Source organism: Callithrix jacchus, chromosome 9, assembly GCF_049354715.1.
Source record: "Callithrix jacchus isolate 240 chromosome 9, calJac240_pri, whole genome shotgun sequence".
In the NCBI taxonomy this organism is placed as follows: Eukaryota; Metazoa; Chordata; class Mammalia; order Primates; family Cebidae; genus Callithrix; species Callithrix jacchus.
Genome location: NC_133510.1, coordinates 50,668,679 through 50,686,345, shown reverse-complemented (window position 1 = coordinate 50,686,345; position 17,667 = coordinate 50,668,679). Strand labels below are relative to the sequence as shown.

The following is a 17,667-nucleotide window of genomic DNA, read 5'->3' as shown; positions in this document are numbered from 1 at the left end:
ATTTAACCTAGGAGATGAAAGACATCTACAAGGAAAACTATAAAACATGATGAAAGAAAATGAAGAGGACACAAAAAAAACATGAAAAGATATCTCATGTTCACGGACTGGGAAAATTAATATTGTTAAAATGACTGTACTACCAAAGCAATATGCAGATTCAGTATAATCCTTATTAGAACAACAATAACATTCTTCCAAGAAATAGAAAAACATAATAGTAAAATTTTTACAGGACATAAAAGACCCTGAATAGCCAAAATAATCCTGAGCAAAAGAATAAACCTGGACTTCAGAATATACTACAAAGCTATAGTAACCAAAATGGCAAGGTACTGGCATAAAAACAGACACATAGAACAATGGAACAGAATTGTTTACTGAGAATCCAGAAATGAATCCATGTATCTACAGCCAACTGATTTTGACAAAGGCACCAAGAACATTTACTGGAGAAAAGACAGTCTACAATAAATGGTGCTAGGAAAACTTGATATCCATATGCAGAAGAATGAGACTCCCACCTCTCATTAGACTTCCACCTCTCATCCTATATAGAAATCAACCTTAAGTGAATTAAAGATCTAAATGTAAGACCCAAAACTGTAAAACTACTAGAATAAAATAAAAGGAAATGCTTCAGGACATTAGTACTGGGAAAAGACATTGTGAATGAGACCTCAAAAATACAAGATACAAAAGTGAAAATAAATAGAATTCTATCAAACTAAAAAGCTTCTGTGTAGCAAAAAGAAAAACAATCAACAGAATGAAAAGATAACCTATAAAATGGTAGAAAATATTTACAAACTATTTATCTGACACAGGATTAATATCCAGAACGTACAAGAAACTCAAACATCGGCCGGGCGCGGTGGCTCATGCCTGTAATCCCAGCACTTTGGGAGGCCGAGGCAGGTGGATCATGAGGTTAAGAGAGCGAGACCATCCACATGATGAAACCCCGTCTCTACTAAAAATACAAAAAATTAGCTGGGCACGGTGGCGCGTGCCTGTAATCCCAGCTACTCAGGAGGCTGAGGCAGGAGAATTGCCTGAACCCAGGAGGCAGAGGTTGCGGTGAGCCAAGATCGCGCCATTGCACTCCAGCCTGGGTAACAAGAGCGAAACTCCATCTCAAAAAAAAAAAAAAAAGAAAGAAAGAAACTCAAACATCTGAACAGCAAGAAAAAAAATCCAATTAAATAATGGGCAGATGATCCAAACAGAAAAGATGTACGGTTGACCAACAAATATATGAAAAAAATGCTCAGCATCACTAATCATCAGGGAAATACAAATCAAAACTACGATGAGATGTTGTCTATCTCATTCCAGTTAGTATGTCTGTTATCAACAAGACAAAAAATAAAAAACGCAGGTAAGGATGTAGAGAAAAATGATTTTTTTTTTTTTTTTTTTTTTTGACACAGAGCCTTGCTCTGTCACCCAGGCTAGAGTACAGTGGTGTAATCTTGGCTCACTGCAACCTCTACCTCCCAGGTTCAAACAATTCTCCTGTCTCAGCCTCCCAAGTAGCTGGGATTACAGGCGCGCACCACCAATCCTGGCTGATTTTTGTAAAGGAACTCTTATATGCTGTTGATGGAAATGTAAACTAGGGCAGCCACTATGGAGAACAGTATGGAATTTCCTCAGAAAACTACAAATAGAACTACTATATGATCCAGTAATCCCATTACAGGGCATTTATCCAAAGGAAAGGAAATTAGTATATCACAGAGATATTGGCACTCCCATGTTTATTGTACCACTATTTACAATAGCCAAGATAAGGAATCAACCAAAATGTTTAACAACAGATGAATGGATTTTTAAAAATACAGTATATATACAAGATGAAATACTATCCCATTAAAAAGAATGAAATCCTGTCATTCATGGCAACAGGGATGGAATTGGCAGACATTCTGTTAAGTAAAATAAGCCAGGAACAGAAAGATAAACACCACGTGTTCTTACTCATGTGTGAAAGCTAAAAAATGTTGATCTCAGAGAAGTAAAAAGTGGAACAGAGGTTACCAGAGATTGGGAAGTGTAGGCGGAACACGGGGAATAGAGAAAGATTCGTTAAAAGATACAAAATTACAGCTAGACAGGAGAAGTAAATTCAAGTGTTCCGTGGCACTGCAGGATGACTATGGTTAACAATGTTATATTTTTTCAAACAGAGGATATTGACTGTTCCCAGCACAAAGAAATGATAAAATGTTTGAGATGATGGATCTGCTAATTACCCTAATCTGATCACTCTACATTCTATGTATGGAAACATCACTATCTACCATATAAATATGTGCAATTATGTGTCAATTTAAAAATAAAATTTATTAAGAGATGATTCTAAGATTTGAGAGACTAAGACTCCAGGCTTTTAGGACTGGTGAGTGCTCAGGTGCTGGGATCCTCACACATGAGTCTTTGCTGCTAGGAAATGTTGTCAGAAGCCTCCTTTGGTTGGGAATAGGTTATCCTCTTCCTGCCCACCTCCCCAGTGCTGTGTGAATGTAGCCCTTTGTGGCTTAGATAATGTAAATTTTTATTTTGCATTTCCAATATCACATGCTCACCTTATCTGCATGTTCCAGTTTCCAGAATAAATATTTGGAGATGAAAAATAAAGATCATAATGCTTAATATGCCGAATTTACTCAGCCCTGTCTATGTGCCTAGCACTAAGCTAGTTACTCTGCACATGTCACCTTTTTTAAATCTATTACTTGTACGTAATATTACTCCCATGTTACAAATATAGAAATAAGTTATAGTAGAACCTGACTCCCAACCCAAATCAGTTTGGCTTTACAATTTACAATTTGGCTTAACCTCTATATTTCACTGTTTTCCCAAAGACAGCTACATGGAAACCTGAATAGGGAATACAGGGAAGCCTGAAAATAATGAAAGAGAAAAGAAAAAAGGCAAAAACTGGCCAGGTCCGGTGGCCCTTGCCTGCAATTCCAGCTGTGCAGGAGGAGTGCTTCAGCCCGGGACTTAAAGGCTGCACGCAATGAGCTAAGATGGCCACACTGCACTCCAGCCCAGCAAGAACCTGTCTCAAACAAAGAAAAAAAAAAGGCGAAAACTGACCTTAGGCTCACAAAGTTCAACCTCATTCAGATTTGTGACTGGTCTGGTCATGCACTTTCTAGCACCATTTCAGTGTTTCCTCTCTCTCATCCGTAGAATTGATGATATGTACTGCCCTAGTTTTCAAGGATGGCATTTACTTCATTAAATAAATCAGTTACTTCATTAAGAAAATCCTTAGAGCATCAGGGAGCTCAGCAGTCAGAAAGGGTTAACAGCCTCAGGAAGGGCTGAGCTCCCACAACCGCAGGTGGTGACAGAGGGCCAGGAATAATGAGGCTGGGGAACTGCCCACCCTCCGGAAGCTTTTCTGTACACCTAAATAGAACAGAAAGTAAACATTGTCAAAAGGAAACTGTCAGGTAAATTAATGTGGAGAGTGCAGGTTTTGTTTTATTTTTCTTTCAATGGGTGAGAATTCAAAGCATAAGGCAGGAGAATGAGTTAAAAATAGCATGACAGTAGCCAACTGATGCTTGCACAATAGAAAGGGCATCATAGGTTACACAAGAGAATTGTAAAAAAAAAAAAAAAAAGTGCAAAAAAATAAGAGGACAGTGGCAGGAATGGCTGGATCGAACACATTAACACCATAGGATCTTCAAAGGCTCAAAGTATAACCACGTTGTGACATTATAAAATAGCTATATAGGATTCTAGAACAAGAAGGTTTTTAAATAACAATATTTGTCCCTTGGGGTAAAGTCAGACATTGCTATCTTGGCTTGCATAGCCCCCTGTGGTTTATCTCCCAAGCCTCATCCCTTCTATTGCCACAAACGACAACTTTGCAGAACCTCCTGAATTACTTTCATTTGTTGTCATACCCTCACTCTTTCTTCCAGGCCCTTACTTTCCTTCTCTGACACCAAGTTCAGGTAGGGTCTCCTAGTTACACCTTCTGATCACTCCATGCTAATGTAGTATCCTTATAAATATTAAATAACATCTGTTTCCTGCTAGGATCTACTCTCCATATGCAGGGTCCATATCTGCTTGGTTTGTTGCTATATTGTCAGCTATGGTACAGTTATGACTCATTGAATGAATGCTGGTGGACATCTGGGATCCAAACTGCCCGAATGCATGATATATAAGGGAACAATTGCTTCTTCAGTTTGTGTATCAGTCAGGGGTTGACATGAAGAACAGAACCAACAGAAGTTTTTTTGCTTTTGTTTTTTTAATCTATCCATTTATTTATTTTCTTTTACAAAGAATTATCTTACACAACTGTAGGAGCTGGCTAAGCAGGCCTGACATCCACAAGGCTGGTAATCAGAAAGGGAAAGTCATAAGTAGGCTAGACTACCACAAGCATGAGCTCTGTGATGAGTATGTCATGCAGAAGCCAGGGCTCTTGGTCATGGAGCTGTGCACACGCACTTATCCCAACAGTCAGTGAAACTGGAAGTCGATACAGCTGGAAAGTAAACAATTATAGACCTCACCGCTGCTTCACACCAAGGCACATCAGCAGATCAGCAACATCATGAGTATTTTTGTCTCAAAATGTAGAAAAGTTCTACGTCTTTCCTTCTGCTCTACTACTTGGAATCTCTGATCTCAGGGATATAGATCAAGATCATCCAACCCACCTTATTTTGTTGTTGCTGTTCTGTTTTGTCTTGTTTTTAGGTTTTTAGCAGCCTGAAGCCATAGTTTTTCATTTCTGTCTCTAGTGATAAGCAGAAAAGAGGAATGAGGAAGGGGCTTTATTGGCCCAACCAGAAACAGAAACTGAGAACCCATGACTGTACTCTCTCCCTTGGACATCCCTGGTCTAGACCCTCTTATAAAAAGCTGTTAACTGATTAAGTCACCTAGAATAGTATCTCTTTTGACTAACTTGAAGTCAACTGATTAGGGACTTTACAGCTGCAAAATCCTTTCACAGGAGCACCTAGATTAGTGTTTCAATAATTAGGAGAAGGTACATGTGTGCCACAAAATGGAAGGGAGCTCCTGCCTCCCTTTCATCTTCCAATTTTTGCAAGAGACTCTCCCTTGTAGACCACCCTAGTCAGAAACATACTAGAAAGGGAGTTCTGGGGAATGTGGTTTATCCAAGCCCAAGCAGACACACCATGAAACCATTACAGGGTCACATCATAGGACTACCTCTTTGATCTCAAATGAAAGAAATTAATAACAGAAACCAGTGATATTCAGAAGTAGAAGGAATGGCTTTGTTATAGAAATAGTGCTGCTTCTGCAGATGCAAAGGAAAAGAGCAAATCTGGATAGGAGGGCAGAGCTAACAACCTTAGAGGAGCATGCTTCCAAGAAGTAGCGGAGCTACAGGGGAGCTCTCACAGCCAAAACGGTAATGATAAGCATTTATTCCTATCAAAGATGGGGAAACTTCATTTCACGACAAGCTGGAATGTTGGTATTTACGAATAAGCATTTGTTAAATGAACTGATCAATCAATGGACAAATGAATGAATGTCTCCTTAAGCTTAATCCCTGTGCTAAACTATAGAGGTATGGTGGTATCTTAGTTTGTTCAGGCTACTATAACAAAATACCTTAAATGGGTAATTTATAAGTAACAGAAATGTATGGCTTGCAGTTCTGGAGGCTTAAAGTCTCAGATCAAAGTGAAAGCAGATTTGGTGTCTGGTATCACTGACTCTCTGCTTCAAAACTGGTGCCTTCTTGGTATATTACCAAATGGCAGGAGGGGCAAGGCAGCTCCCTTCCAACCTCTTTTAAGAGGGCACTGTGATGGTTAATACTGAGTGATTGATTGAATTGAAGAATGCAGAGGAATTAATCCTGGGTGCGTCTGTGAGGGTGATGCCAAAGGAGATGAACATTTGAGTCAGTGGGCTGGGAAAGGCAGACCCACCCTTTATCTGGGTGGGCACCATCTAATGAGCTGCCAGCTGACAGGTTATAAAGCAGGCAGAAAACCGTGAAAAGGCTAGACTGGCTTAGCCTCCCAGCCTACATCTTTCTCCTATGCTGGATGCTTCCTGCCTTCGAACATCAGACTCCAAGTTCTTCAGCTTTGGTACTCAGATTGGCTTCCTTGTTCCTCAGCTTGCAGGCAGCCTATTATGGGACCTTGTGATTGTATGAGTTAATACTACTAATAAACTCCCATATATATATATATATATATATATATATATATATATAATCCTATTATATCCATATATATATATATCCTATTAGTTCTGTTCCTCTAGAGAACCCTGACTAATGCAGGCACTAATCCGTGACTTCATCGCTTCCTAAAAGGGCCCACCTCTTCATCCGATCACATTGGGTATTAGGTTCCAACATATGAATTTGAGGGGGACACTAACATTCAGACCATAGCAGGTGGTAAATAAGACACATTGTCCTCACTTTATGGAGGCTCCCTAAGGATTGAAGGAATGGAAGATATACAAGGATCAAACAGTTCAAGCTACAGGCCAAGGGTTCCCTTAAGAAAGGTGGCTCGACTGAGAGAAAGCAAATTGGTGTTCATCAGTCTTTTAGTGGGTGCTGGATACTTCCTTGTTGCCATTTCTGCACTGCCAGGGCCACACACCGAACACAATAGACTTCATGCAGCTTCCAGTGTAAAATTAGGAACCAGAGCTGAATATCTAGTTGACAGTGACAATATAGTGATTATAAGTCTAAGTATGACATGTCTTGAATAATCAATGATTGAATCATGTGCCTTTGAGCTTAGCCTATACCAAATGCCTCCAGGAAAGGTTATTTAAAAAAAAAAAAAAAAAAAAAAACCTCAGAATTTGCTCACTGGCTTACAGTGATTGAGTTATGCTGTGAGCTATGGTAAATTCTTTGCAGTGCTAAAAATAGATGAAGGGCAGATCATTCACCCTGGGGAATTTTATCTGCCTCATTTATGCATCCAGAGATGCTGCTTACATAAAGCCGAAATAAGCACAACCAAAAGGGCACCGAGGAAGATAATTAAAAGGTGATGATTCAAATAGAAACCAAGAAAACAAGCAAGCAGTCAACAGCAAAGATCAGGACCAGTCCCTGTTGTAAAGATGTGAACAAGAATTCGGCCTGTGAAGATGATACAGTAGTACCCTGAACTTTCTGATATCTTCTAAAAGGCAAATTTAGAAACCTCTTCCTGGAGAAAGCCACAGTCTCCATCTGTTCTTGCTGTATACATTCAGACATAGACCCTTGCCACAGCCTCTCAAGGATTTACACTTTACACTGGCAGAGCATTCTCATACTCCTCCTGGAGATACTGGCTCCTTCTTGACCTGCACGCAGAGCACCAGAAAGTCAATCAAGAACTAGGCAAAAATGTGACTGAAGCAACTCAGAGTTAGGCAAAGACACTGAAAATTTCAAGAGTTCCCCTTGGCCAAGTTTACACCAAATTATTTTTATTATGCGAGTGGTTTTTAAAGGAAATCATTTATCATAAAGTTGCAGAAAAGATCTGTTCCTTGTCTCCAGCTGCCGTAGAGATCATCCAGGGTTGGCTGGAGGTGAATCTAAGAAACTGGAAATTCAGTTCATAGTCAAATCCATCAGTGTTTTAAAACACTCTAAAAAAAAACCCAACAGCACCATCTGTAAGGACTGCATCATTTGCGAAATTTCTTGCTAAATCAGCTGGCCAAATGCAAAGCCAATTGCTTTGGCTTCGGTAGAACACCATGCTGCAGTCGGGAAGTATTTTAAGTGGATAATGAGTAGTCTCTTCTCTCAATGACTACGTTCAAATAACATCAACTGCCTATAATATGCAAAGTTCCTAGTCAAGACTGCCTTAGGAACTCCTGCCCCTTAACTTGAGGCTTTAATCTTTATAAGGGAAAATAGCTCTCTTCTCTAGTGATGTTTAAGAAATCATTTTCTCTTTTTCTTTTTTTTTTTTTTGAGAGAAGGAAAGAAAAAAAATGAGTAAAGGAGAGGAAGAAAGGAAGAGAAAGAGGGAAGGTGAAAGGAAATATTGCTTTATTCTGAAAAAAATTGGGTATTAATAATGGCCAATCAATGTTTCATTTAAACCTATGGGTAGGTGTGATGTGGTATTGACAAGAATGTCTATTTTGTGTATTTGAAGTGGAGAGCTCTATAAATATTTATTAAGTTTACTTATTCTGGATCTGAGTTCGAGTCCTTGATATCCTTATTAATTTTTATGTCTCATTGAATCTAAGTCTCTATGTATCTGGGTGTTAGGATCGTTAGCTCTTGTTGTTGCATTGATCCTTTTACCACTATATCTTTGTTCCTTTAAAATCTATTTAAATAAAAAAAATAAAGAAATCAACTTGTAAACCTCTAGATCCAGGTCGGCAATGTCTCTCTCATTGCTTGATTTCCTTCCTTCCCTTCCCTCCCTCCCTCCCTCCCTCCCCCCTTCCTCCCTTTCTTCCTTCCTTCATCCCTTTCTTCCTCCCTCCCTTCCTCCTTCCCTCCCTTCCTGCCTTCCTCCCTTCCTCCCCCCCCCAAAAAAAAGGTAATAAAAAAAGAAATCAATTCCCAAGCAATGGCCCAATATACTTTCAGCTCACACAAAGACATATAATACTGCACACACACACACAGAAACACCCAAATGCACACCATTCTTACTAGTTCTGAGATATGCAAGGCTTACACCCTGCATCCAATAATAACTGCCAGGTTTTCCCCTTATTTAGTTATAATACCTCTTCTAAAATTATTTGGGGACCCAAAATGGCTTTTTTGTGTGAGGAAATATACATAAGAAATACCTCTCTGCCTTTTCCCCCCGAAAAATAGAGTTATCCAGGGAAAATGTGCACACTCTCTCTTTCTCTTTCTCTCTGCCTCTCAGATAAAAGTGGCAAAGCAGATGGAAGCTCCTTCTGTGAAGAAATCAAATTCTATACTCCTTATATCCAACCTCCATTACTCTATTTTTATGATTTAAGTTCTATAGTAGATATGCAATAAATGCTTCATTATTCCCTTTATGAAGTTGGCTTCTCCCTCAATGTACTTTAGAACTTCGATACTCAACAGCAGCTCTGGGATCATAAGCTTATCAGAAATGCAGGCACTCTGGTCCCACCTTAGATCCCTTGAATCAGAATCTGCACCGTAACAGGATTTCTAGGAGATTTGTAAGCACATTTAGGTTTGAGAAGCACTGTTTTGGAACACACCTTGATTTTTTTTTTTTTTTTTTTTAGTTTTGGTTTCTTTTTTAAGACTTGGAAAATACAAGCGCAGTTTTGTTACATAGATATATTGTATAGTGGTGAAGTCTGGGCTCTTTGTGTACCCATCACCCGAATACTGTACATTGTACCCAATAGGTAATTTCTCATCCCTCACCATCCCCACTCCTGCCCCACCCTCCTGTCTTTTGGAGTCTCCAATGTCTATTATTCCACTCTATATTCATTACACCTTGATTTTTACACCGTTACTATTAGTCTAGTAAGTTCTGCCACTCTGCAAAGATCATGTCTTGCCATGGGGTACACTTTTCTAGAGGATGGTGATTATGAGCTGACGCTATTGGGCACTAATCATGTGCCAGGAGTGGAGAGGGCACCATAGTTAATGTGAGAAAGATTTACTCAGTTAGTAAAAGGTGGAGGTAGGTTGGAACTCAGTCTGGCATCCGGGTCCATGTTTTCCAGGTGCTGGTTCCCTTACTGGCCCCTGTGGGGTGCAGAACTGCCGCTTTCTGCAAAGTGTTTGACATCCCTGTCTACCCCCAACTAAGTGCAAGATACCTCCAGTATCCTGACAACCTAAGAACTGTCCCCACATTTCCAGACACTCATGGGAATGGCACTGACCATACTCAGAACCACAGTGTCTTATCTTCATGCAGTAATTTTGAGAAATTAGTTCCCTGGGATTTGTTTCTTTTTTCCAGTGTTTAACCAAATAATAAAAATCCTTTAATGTTTTACATGTTATTTTTCAGTTCAATAGAAGGCTATCACTATTGAGGGCCTGCTCTATGCAAACTAAAAGATAATCTCCTTGCCTCTAGCCACTGACAATCCATTTACAGAAATAAGGACTTAGTAGATGCAATAGTTAAGAAACAATTCAAGGCTCTATAAGATTAAATCCAGAAATGACCAAAAAGACCTAGATTTATATTCTGGCCTTGTGCCACTTACTAGTGTGAGTCCAGTGACATTCTCTAAGCCTCCTTTCCCTATCTGTAAAACGGGAGTATTATTAAACAATGCACATAAATTGCCTCCACAGTACCTAAAACATGAGATATACTTAGTAAACGTTAGCCATCTCCACCAATCACCACCCCGCTGAATCAGGAAGAAATAGGACAATAATAGGACAGAGAGAGGATGTGCCTAAGAGGATAGACAGCATTCTGGGCAGGAGGCACAGCCAAGCAAAAGCATGGTGTCAGGAATGAACATGGCTGCCTGTGACAGAAACTTACAGAACTCACAGCCTGGATGAAGTGAAGGGTTCCAATCAAGGAGTTATGAGAAGTGAACATATTACGGTAAAGATAAGTTTGCATTTGTTATGTGGACATGGAATCTCCTGGGGATTTTTGAATTTCTTCAGTATCATGACTTTCAAATACAAAACAATTGCAAGCCTACAGAAAAAAAAATGAATGAGCCTTCTAGCCATTCCCCAGGGCTTCCCACACCAATGAGCATGGATGCCTCTATTACCAATCAATGTCTTTAAGAAGCCTGAAGAAATAAATGCGTGGTACTGCTGTGGGACATATTTTTAATTGTTATTTAAATTCAAACATGGTCGTCTAATTTATTTTCACTTTCATTAAATGCCTTTTAAGCATTTCAGACTTAAGCTAAGTCACATAGCTGATAAATAAATAGGATAAACATATAGGAATACACTTAGTTCCTCAATTTCATAAAGTCCACAAAATTGTATGAAGTCAACAACTTCAGCACAAATGGACCTAAAATGGCCAAGAAGCTATTGCTACTACTACTGCGTTAAAGCTGCTGGCTGCAGCATTCTTGCTTCTGCTGCTCATTAGGAAAAGTACTATCACACCCAGCAGAAAAGAATAATTAGCAAATCAATTAATTAAGGCAGTATCAACACTCCTTTTGTCACCAGTCACATCTTTGTTATAAATAAGTTTACTTGGTTAAAGTCATTAGCTCTTCATATGTAAATAACAACGTCCTTGAATTTAAACTGATTAGATACCTGAAAACAAACTTCAGTCCACTCTGATCTGGCCAGGATAATGAAAACAAAGAACATTATTGCTTTACTTAACCTAGTAAATTAAACACAACTGTATGTAGCTTCTGAATTCATTAATATCCAAATAATATTCATTATTCACCTTCCCTCCTGGACATTAGCCAGAATTCTATCTTTAGTTATAACACACTCTATACTAAACAAATACTATAGTAATTAAAGAAACCACCCATTTCCTTCCCCCTAAGTTCCAGGAAGCCATGTTATTTCTGCAAACCCATTTCTATTTGCTGACTATCCTCTAGAGATTTTAAAAGCAAATAAAACGTACTGGAAGCTGTTTTCCAAATGACAACGGAGAACACATCTCTTACTATCTCTTCTCCCCCAACAGGAAAGAGCAAAAATGTGTGTTTGTGTGTATTTAAGGCATATACATTCAGGGGTTTGTTAAATCCTGAAAGATTAAAGCCCCACAGTGTCCTGAAAGGAAATGTTTGAAGAAACTTCTCAAGTCTCTAAAGTTAGCTGGATCCCTTGCAACACTCACCTCTCATTTTGGCTCCTATAATTATCCCCTTTAACTTAATGCTGTTTATTTTTCTATCTCTTCCCATCTTTCCTCATACCACACTGTTTACAGCTAGCTTAAAACAAGTTTATATTCATATATGTCCAATTCTGTCTTCATCTTGACTTCTCAATTTCCCCTGCCCCATTTACCACAGTGGGTTTGTTTGTTTGGTTTTTGTTCTAACTTCTTTATCATTGTCCTTCTTCAGTCTAAACAGGAAGAATTATCGATATAATCTCCAGCAAACAACTTCTTAACCACTTCCTACTCCAGATCCTTTGGTTTTTATTAAAACAAAGATTTATGTCAACCAAGAGTCCCATATAGGTAATTTCACCATGGGAGGCAGGGGGTTGGGAGAGGGGAGGAAATGAGACTCATTTTCTTCCTGTTTGGATCCAAGGCAAGTATCTTATGTTACCCAAAAAGGAGCTGAGACAAGACAGAGCCCCACAGTAGTTGCCCACACTCCAACCTTACTTGTCTCCCTTCTTGTCCCTCACAAATACCTCCCAGCAGGCCAGATTATTTTGTTAGAGAAGCTCCAGGCTGCCTACAACCCCACTACAGGATAAAAGCTCTAGCAAGGTTTATGAAACGGACACTTACTTCCCTTATATCTCCCCTTCCTGCTCCGCAGATGATGCCCTTCACTTCCTGTCCAGGTCAGGTTCCTGTGTGGGGAGGGCCACCCCAGGGTGCACTTCCTGCCCTTCTAGCTGGTTTCATTGTCTGTGCCCGTAAGGCCCAGCCTTTCTGATGGGCTCCTGTGGTTTTCCACCCATCACATAATTCTGTTTACCTCTTGTTTGCTTTTTACTCCTTCCAAACTATTTCCTAGATCTGGAGTTCTCTCCTAGTTCTTCACCTACACACCAATCTCATCTTTTCTTAAAACCACATTTTTCCCAGAAGTCACTCGGTAACTAAAGCCAATCGGGATTTTTGAAATCTCGTCAACCTCGGTTTGTTCTACTATTCTACTTCATCATGCAAATAGCCACCATCTGTCGTAGAATTCTGTCTTTTCTTTTTTTTTTTTTTTTTTTTTTGTCTTTTTGTTTTTTCCTTTTTGTGGAGAATGGTGTCTCGCTATATTGCCCAGGCAGGTCTCGAACTCCTGGGCTCAAGCTATCCTCCCACCTCTGCCTCCCTAAGACCTGGGATTACAGGCACGAGCCATAGTGCCTGGCCAGATGCTATGTCATTTAAAGGCCTAGGACCACACACTTCTAGGAATATTTGAATCTGAACTGTGCTGCTTATCAAACCAAAGCCATGTTTTCGGTTTTTTTTTTTTTTTTGAGCAGGGGGAGGTTGTTTGAGTGTTTTACGCTAAACAAGACTATACTTACTGGCTACCTCCTCCGACCCCCTAGGTTAGATTAGTTCCTATACTCTTTTAGTCATAATCCCTTTACTTTTTTTTTGGTCATATTTATGTATTTTGTTCGTGTACTATGTGTAATAAATAGTTTGTCTAATTTTCAGTTTAGGTCAGTTTTTCCCCCACCAACCTATACACATGTAAATGAGGGGTTGGAGGAGCCAGGTGTTTCCTTGTCAAGCTGTCTCCCTTTGCTTCTCTTCTGTCTTCATTACTGTTCTGTTGCCAGCACAAACACAGGCCTGGCACATATCAGTTGATCAATAAATATATATTGAATTATGTGTATTCTAACACTATTTAAAAACTGGATAAATAATAAACACATGCATACATACCTGAATGAATGATACTACCACCCTTCTCCCACCCCGTCTTCTCCTTTCAGCACCACATCTGGTCCTCACCTCCAACCATGGCAGCAGGCTGGCCCTGGTAGGACCAGAGACACATATGCCGTGCCCCTTTTTAAGCACATGGACACCTTTGAGGTCCTTCTTGAAACAGTGTTCGGTAGAACCGCTTGAACCTGGGAGACAGAGATTGCCATGAGCAGAGATTGCGTCACTGTATTCCTGCCTAGGTGACAAAAAAAAATTTTTTTAAGTCTGGAATGAGCTATCATTTCACTCCAGTTAATATGGCTTTTATCCAAATGACAGGCAGTAATAAATGCTGTCAAGGATTTGGAGAAAAGGAAACCCTTGTACACTGTTGGTGGGGATGTAAATTAGTACAAATACTATGCAGAACAGTTTGGAGATTCCTCAAAGAAACTGAAAATAAAGCTATTATATGATCCAGCAATCCCACTGCTGCGCATATACCCAAAAAGAAAGGAAGTCAATATACCAAAGAGATATCTGGACTCCCATGTTTATTGCAGCACTGTTCACAATAGCTAAGACTTGGAACCAACCTAAGTGTCCATAAACACACGAATGGATAAAGAAAAGATAGTACTTGAGTTCCACTCCACTAAATGACAGTGGGTGATTTAAGGCATAAGCCTTAGAACAAACAGAATGGTGAAGATGGCTCTGTGAGAACAACCCAGGATTGGAGCTCTCTTGTGTCCGCGGAGAGGTGAGTCTGAGCTGCATTTCCAGACTGATCTTTGTTGCCCACGGAACGGGGAAATTCCCAAGTGAAGAGGAGACGCGGGACGCCAGGCAGAACCTCCGCCTGGTGAAGCCGGCAGCCGGGGTGGCGGCGGCCGGCCCTGCCCAGCGCTCCCCACAGGGCACACTAGTCCGGGTGCCCTGTTGAACCAGCAACCGGAGACGTGAGAGGGCTGGTCTTGAGACTGAGCTAGACTTGGACAGTGGGCCAGCCCAGGGGATTGCAGGGACAGAGCATTAGGGGTGGCCCAGTGGGACAAACAAAACCACGATTTCAAACAAGCCCCGTGCAGACGGCCCGAGACGCTCTGTGGGGGAGGGGCGTCCACCATTACCGAGGCAACCCGCCCCAACTGAGATACACGCCCATTGCTGACACAGCCAGCCGTTGCCGAGGCAACCCGTCCCTACTGAGATACACGCCCACTGCTGACGCAGCCTGCCATTGCCGAGGCAACCCGCTACAACAGAGAGACTCCGCCGCAGGGCGTGGCAGAGAACACAGCAGAACAGCAGAGCCAGGGCGAGCCTCACGACAGCAGGGCGGAGCCTCGGCAGGCAAACAGTGGCTAGTCTGCGTCCTAGCTGGGCAGGACCTCAACGGACAACCAAAAATAAAGCCCAAACCCCTCAACACCGAGCATTTGAGAAAAAAAAAGGGTTTTTTTAATGAGCTCTGTTGCAGCAGAATCAAACATAGCAGCCTAACAGCCCTGAATGAACAACAGAGCTCACAGCTCAGCAATTAAGCCCCTATAAAGTACAAACTGTCTCCTCAAGCAGCTCCCTGTCCCCTCTATATCCAAAAGACTGACATTAGGCAGGCATCATCCTGGGACAAAGATAGCAGAAAAAGAAACTGGTAGCATCCCTCGCTCTGCCACAGCTGCTAGAGGTGCACCCCAGACAAGCAGGGTCTGGAGCGGACCTCAGAAGTCGTACAGCGAAGGGGCTAGACTGGTAGAAGGAAAACCAAGCAACAGAAATACTTCATCATCAACATTCGGGGTGTCCACTCAGAGACTCAATCGAAAAGTCAGCAACTACGCAGACGACCAGGGGACAAATCCACAAAGATGGGAAGAAACCAGCGCAAAAAGGAGGATAATACCCCAAACCAGAAAACCTCGCCTCCTAGAAAGGACCAAAACTCCTCACCAGCAAGGGAACAAAGCTGGACGGAGAATGACTGTGACGAAATGACGGAATTAGACTTCAGAAGATGGATAATGAGAAACTTTTGTGAGCTAAAAGATCATGTATTAAATCAATGCAAAGAAACTAAGAACCTTGAAAAAAGATTCGAGGAAATGATAACAAGAATAGATAACTTAGAGAGGAATATGAATGAATTAAAGGAGCTGAAAAACACAATACGAGAACTTCGCGAAGCATGCACAAGTTTCAATAGCCGAATCGACCAAGCAGAAGAAAGAATATCTGAAGTCGAAGACCAACTCAATGAAATAAAACGAGAAACCAAGATTAGAGAAAAAAGCGCAAAAAGGAATGAACAAAGTCTCCAAGAAATGTGGGACTATGTGAAAAGACCTAACCTACGTTTGATAGGTGTACCAGAAGGGGATGAAGAGAATGAATCCAAGCTGAAAATACTCTTCAGGACATCATCCAGGAAAACTTCCCCCACCTAGCAAGACAGGCCAACACTCAATTGCAGGAAATACAGAGAACACCACAAAGATATTCCGCAAGAAGAGCAACCCCAAGGCACATAATCGTTAGATTCAACAGGGTTGAAATAAAGGAGAGAATACTAAGGGCAGCCAGAGAGAAAGGTCGGGTCACCCACAAAGGGAAGCCCATCAGACTCACAGCAGATCTCTCGGCAGAAACACTACAAGCCAGAAGAGAGTGGGGGCCAATATTCAACATTCTTAAAGAAAAGAACTTTCAACCGAGATTTCATATCCAGCCAAACTGAGCTTCAGCAGTGAAGGAAAAATAAAATCCTTTGCGAACAAGCAAGTACTCAGAGATTTCATCACCACCAGGCCTGCTTTACAAGAGCTCCTAAAAGAGGCACTACGCATAGAAAGGATCAACCAGTACCAGCCATTCCAAAATCACACTGAATGCTAAAGAGCATCAACATAATGAAGAATCTACAACAACTAACAGGCAAAACAGCCACTTAGCATCAAAATGGCAGTATCAAATTCACACATAACAATATTAACCCTAAATGTAAATGGACTAAATGCACCAATCAAAAGACACAGACTGGCAAATTGGATAAAAATCCAAAACCCATCAGTGTGCTGTATACAGGAAACCCATCTCACATGCAAGGATACACAAAGGCTCAAAATAAAGGGATGGAGGATATTTACCAAGCAAACGGAAAGCAAAAAAAAGCAGGAGTTGCAATTCCCATCTCTGATAAAATAGACTTTAAAGCAACAAAGATCAAAAGAGACAAAGAAGGCCATTACATAATGGTAAAAGGATCAATACAACAAGAAGAGCTAACGATCCTAAACATATATGGACCCAAGGCAGGAGCACCCAGATACATAAGGCAAGTTCTTAACGACTTACAAAAGGACTTAGACTCCCACACAATAATAGTGGGAGACTTTAACACTCCACTGTCAATATTAGACAGATCAACCAGACAGAAAATCAACAAGGATATCCAGGGCTTGAACTCAGACCTGGAGCAAGCAAACCTGATAGACATTTACAGAACTCTCCACCCCAAATCCACAGAATACACATTCTTCTCAGCACCACATCATACCTACTCTAAAATTGACCACATAATTGGAAGTAAAGCACTGCTCAACAAATGCAAAACAACTGAAATCATAACAAACAGCCTCTCAGACCATAGTGCAATCAAGTTAGAACTCAGAATTCAGAAACCGACCCAGAACCGCACAGCTTCATGGAAACTGAACAACTGGCTCTTGAATGTTGACTGGGTAAACAATGAAATGAAGGCAGAAATAAAGAAGTTCTTCGAAATCAATGAGAACGAAGACACAACATGCCAGAACCTCTGGGACACATTTAAAGCAGTCTCTAGAGGAAAGTATATAGCAATAAGTGCCCATATGAGGAGAATGGAGAGATCCAAAATTGACACCCTATCGTCAAAATTGAAAGAGCTAGAGGAGCAAGATCAAAAAAACTCAAAACCCAGCAGAAGACAAGAAATAACTAAGATCAGAGCTGAGCTGAAGGAGATTGAGACACGAAAAACCCTTCAAAAAATCAATAAATCCAAGAGCTGGTTTTTTGAAAAGATCAACAAAATAGACAGACCACTAGCCAGATTGATTAAAAA

General features: G+C 40.7%; 1 protein-coding gene across 1 annotated transcript in view; it reads right to left on the bottom strand.

Annotated features, from left to right (window-relative positions):
* The window catches only part of LOC128928549 (uncharacterized), a 113,945-nt gene that overhangs the window by 54,383 nt on the left and 41,895 nt on the right, over positions 1 to 17,667 (bottom strand). Inside the window, exon 2 of the mRNA XM_078336110.1 lies at positions 13,644 to 13,765. Within this exon, the coding sequence (XP_078192236.1) occupies positions 13,644 to 13,714 (71 nt within the window). The 5' untranslated portion in view covers positions 13,715 to 13,765. The remainder of the gene's footprint in view (positions 1 to 13,643; positions 13,766 to 17,667) is intronic.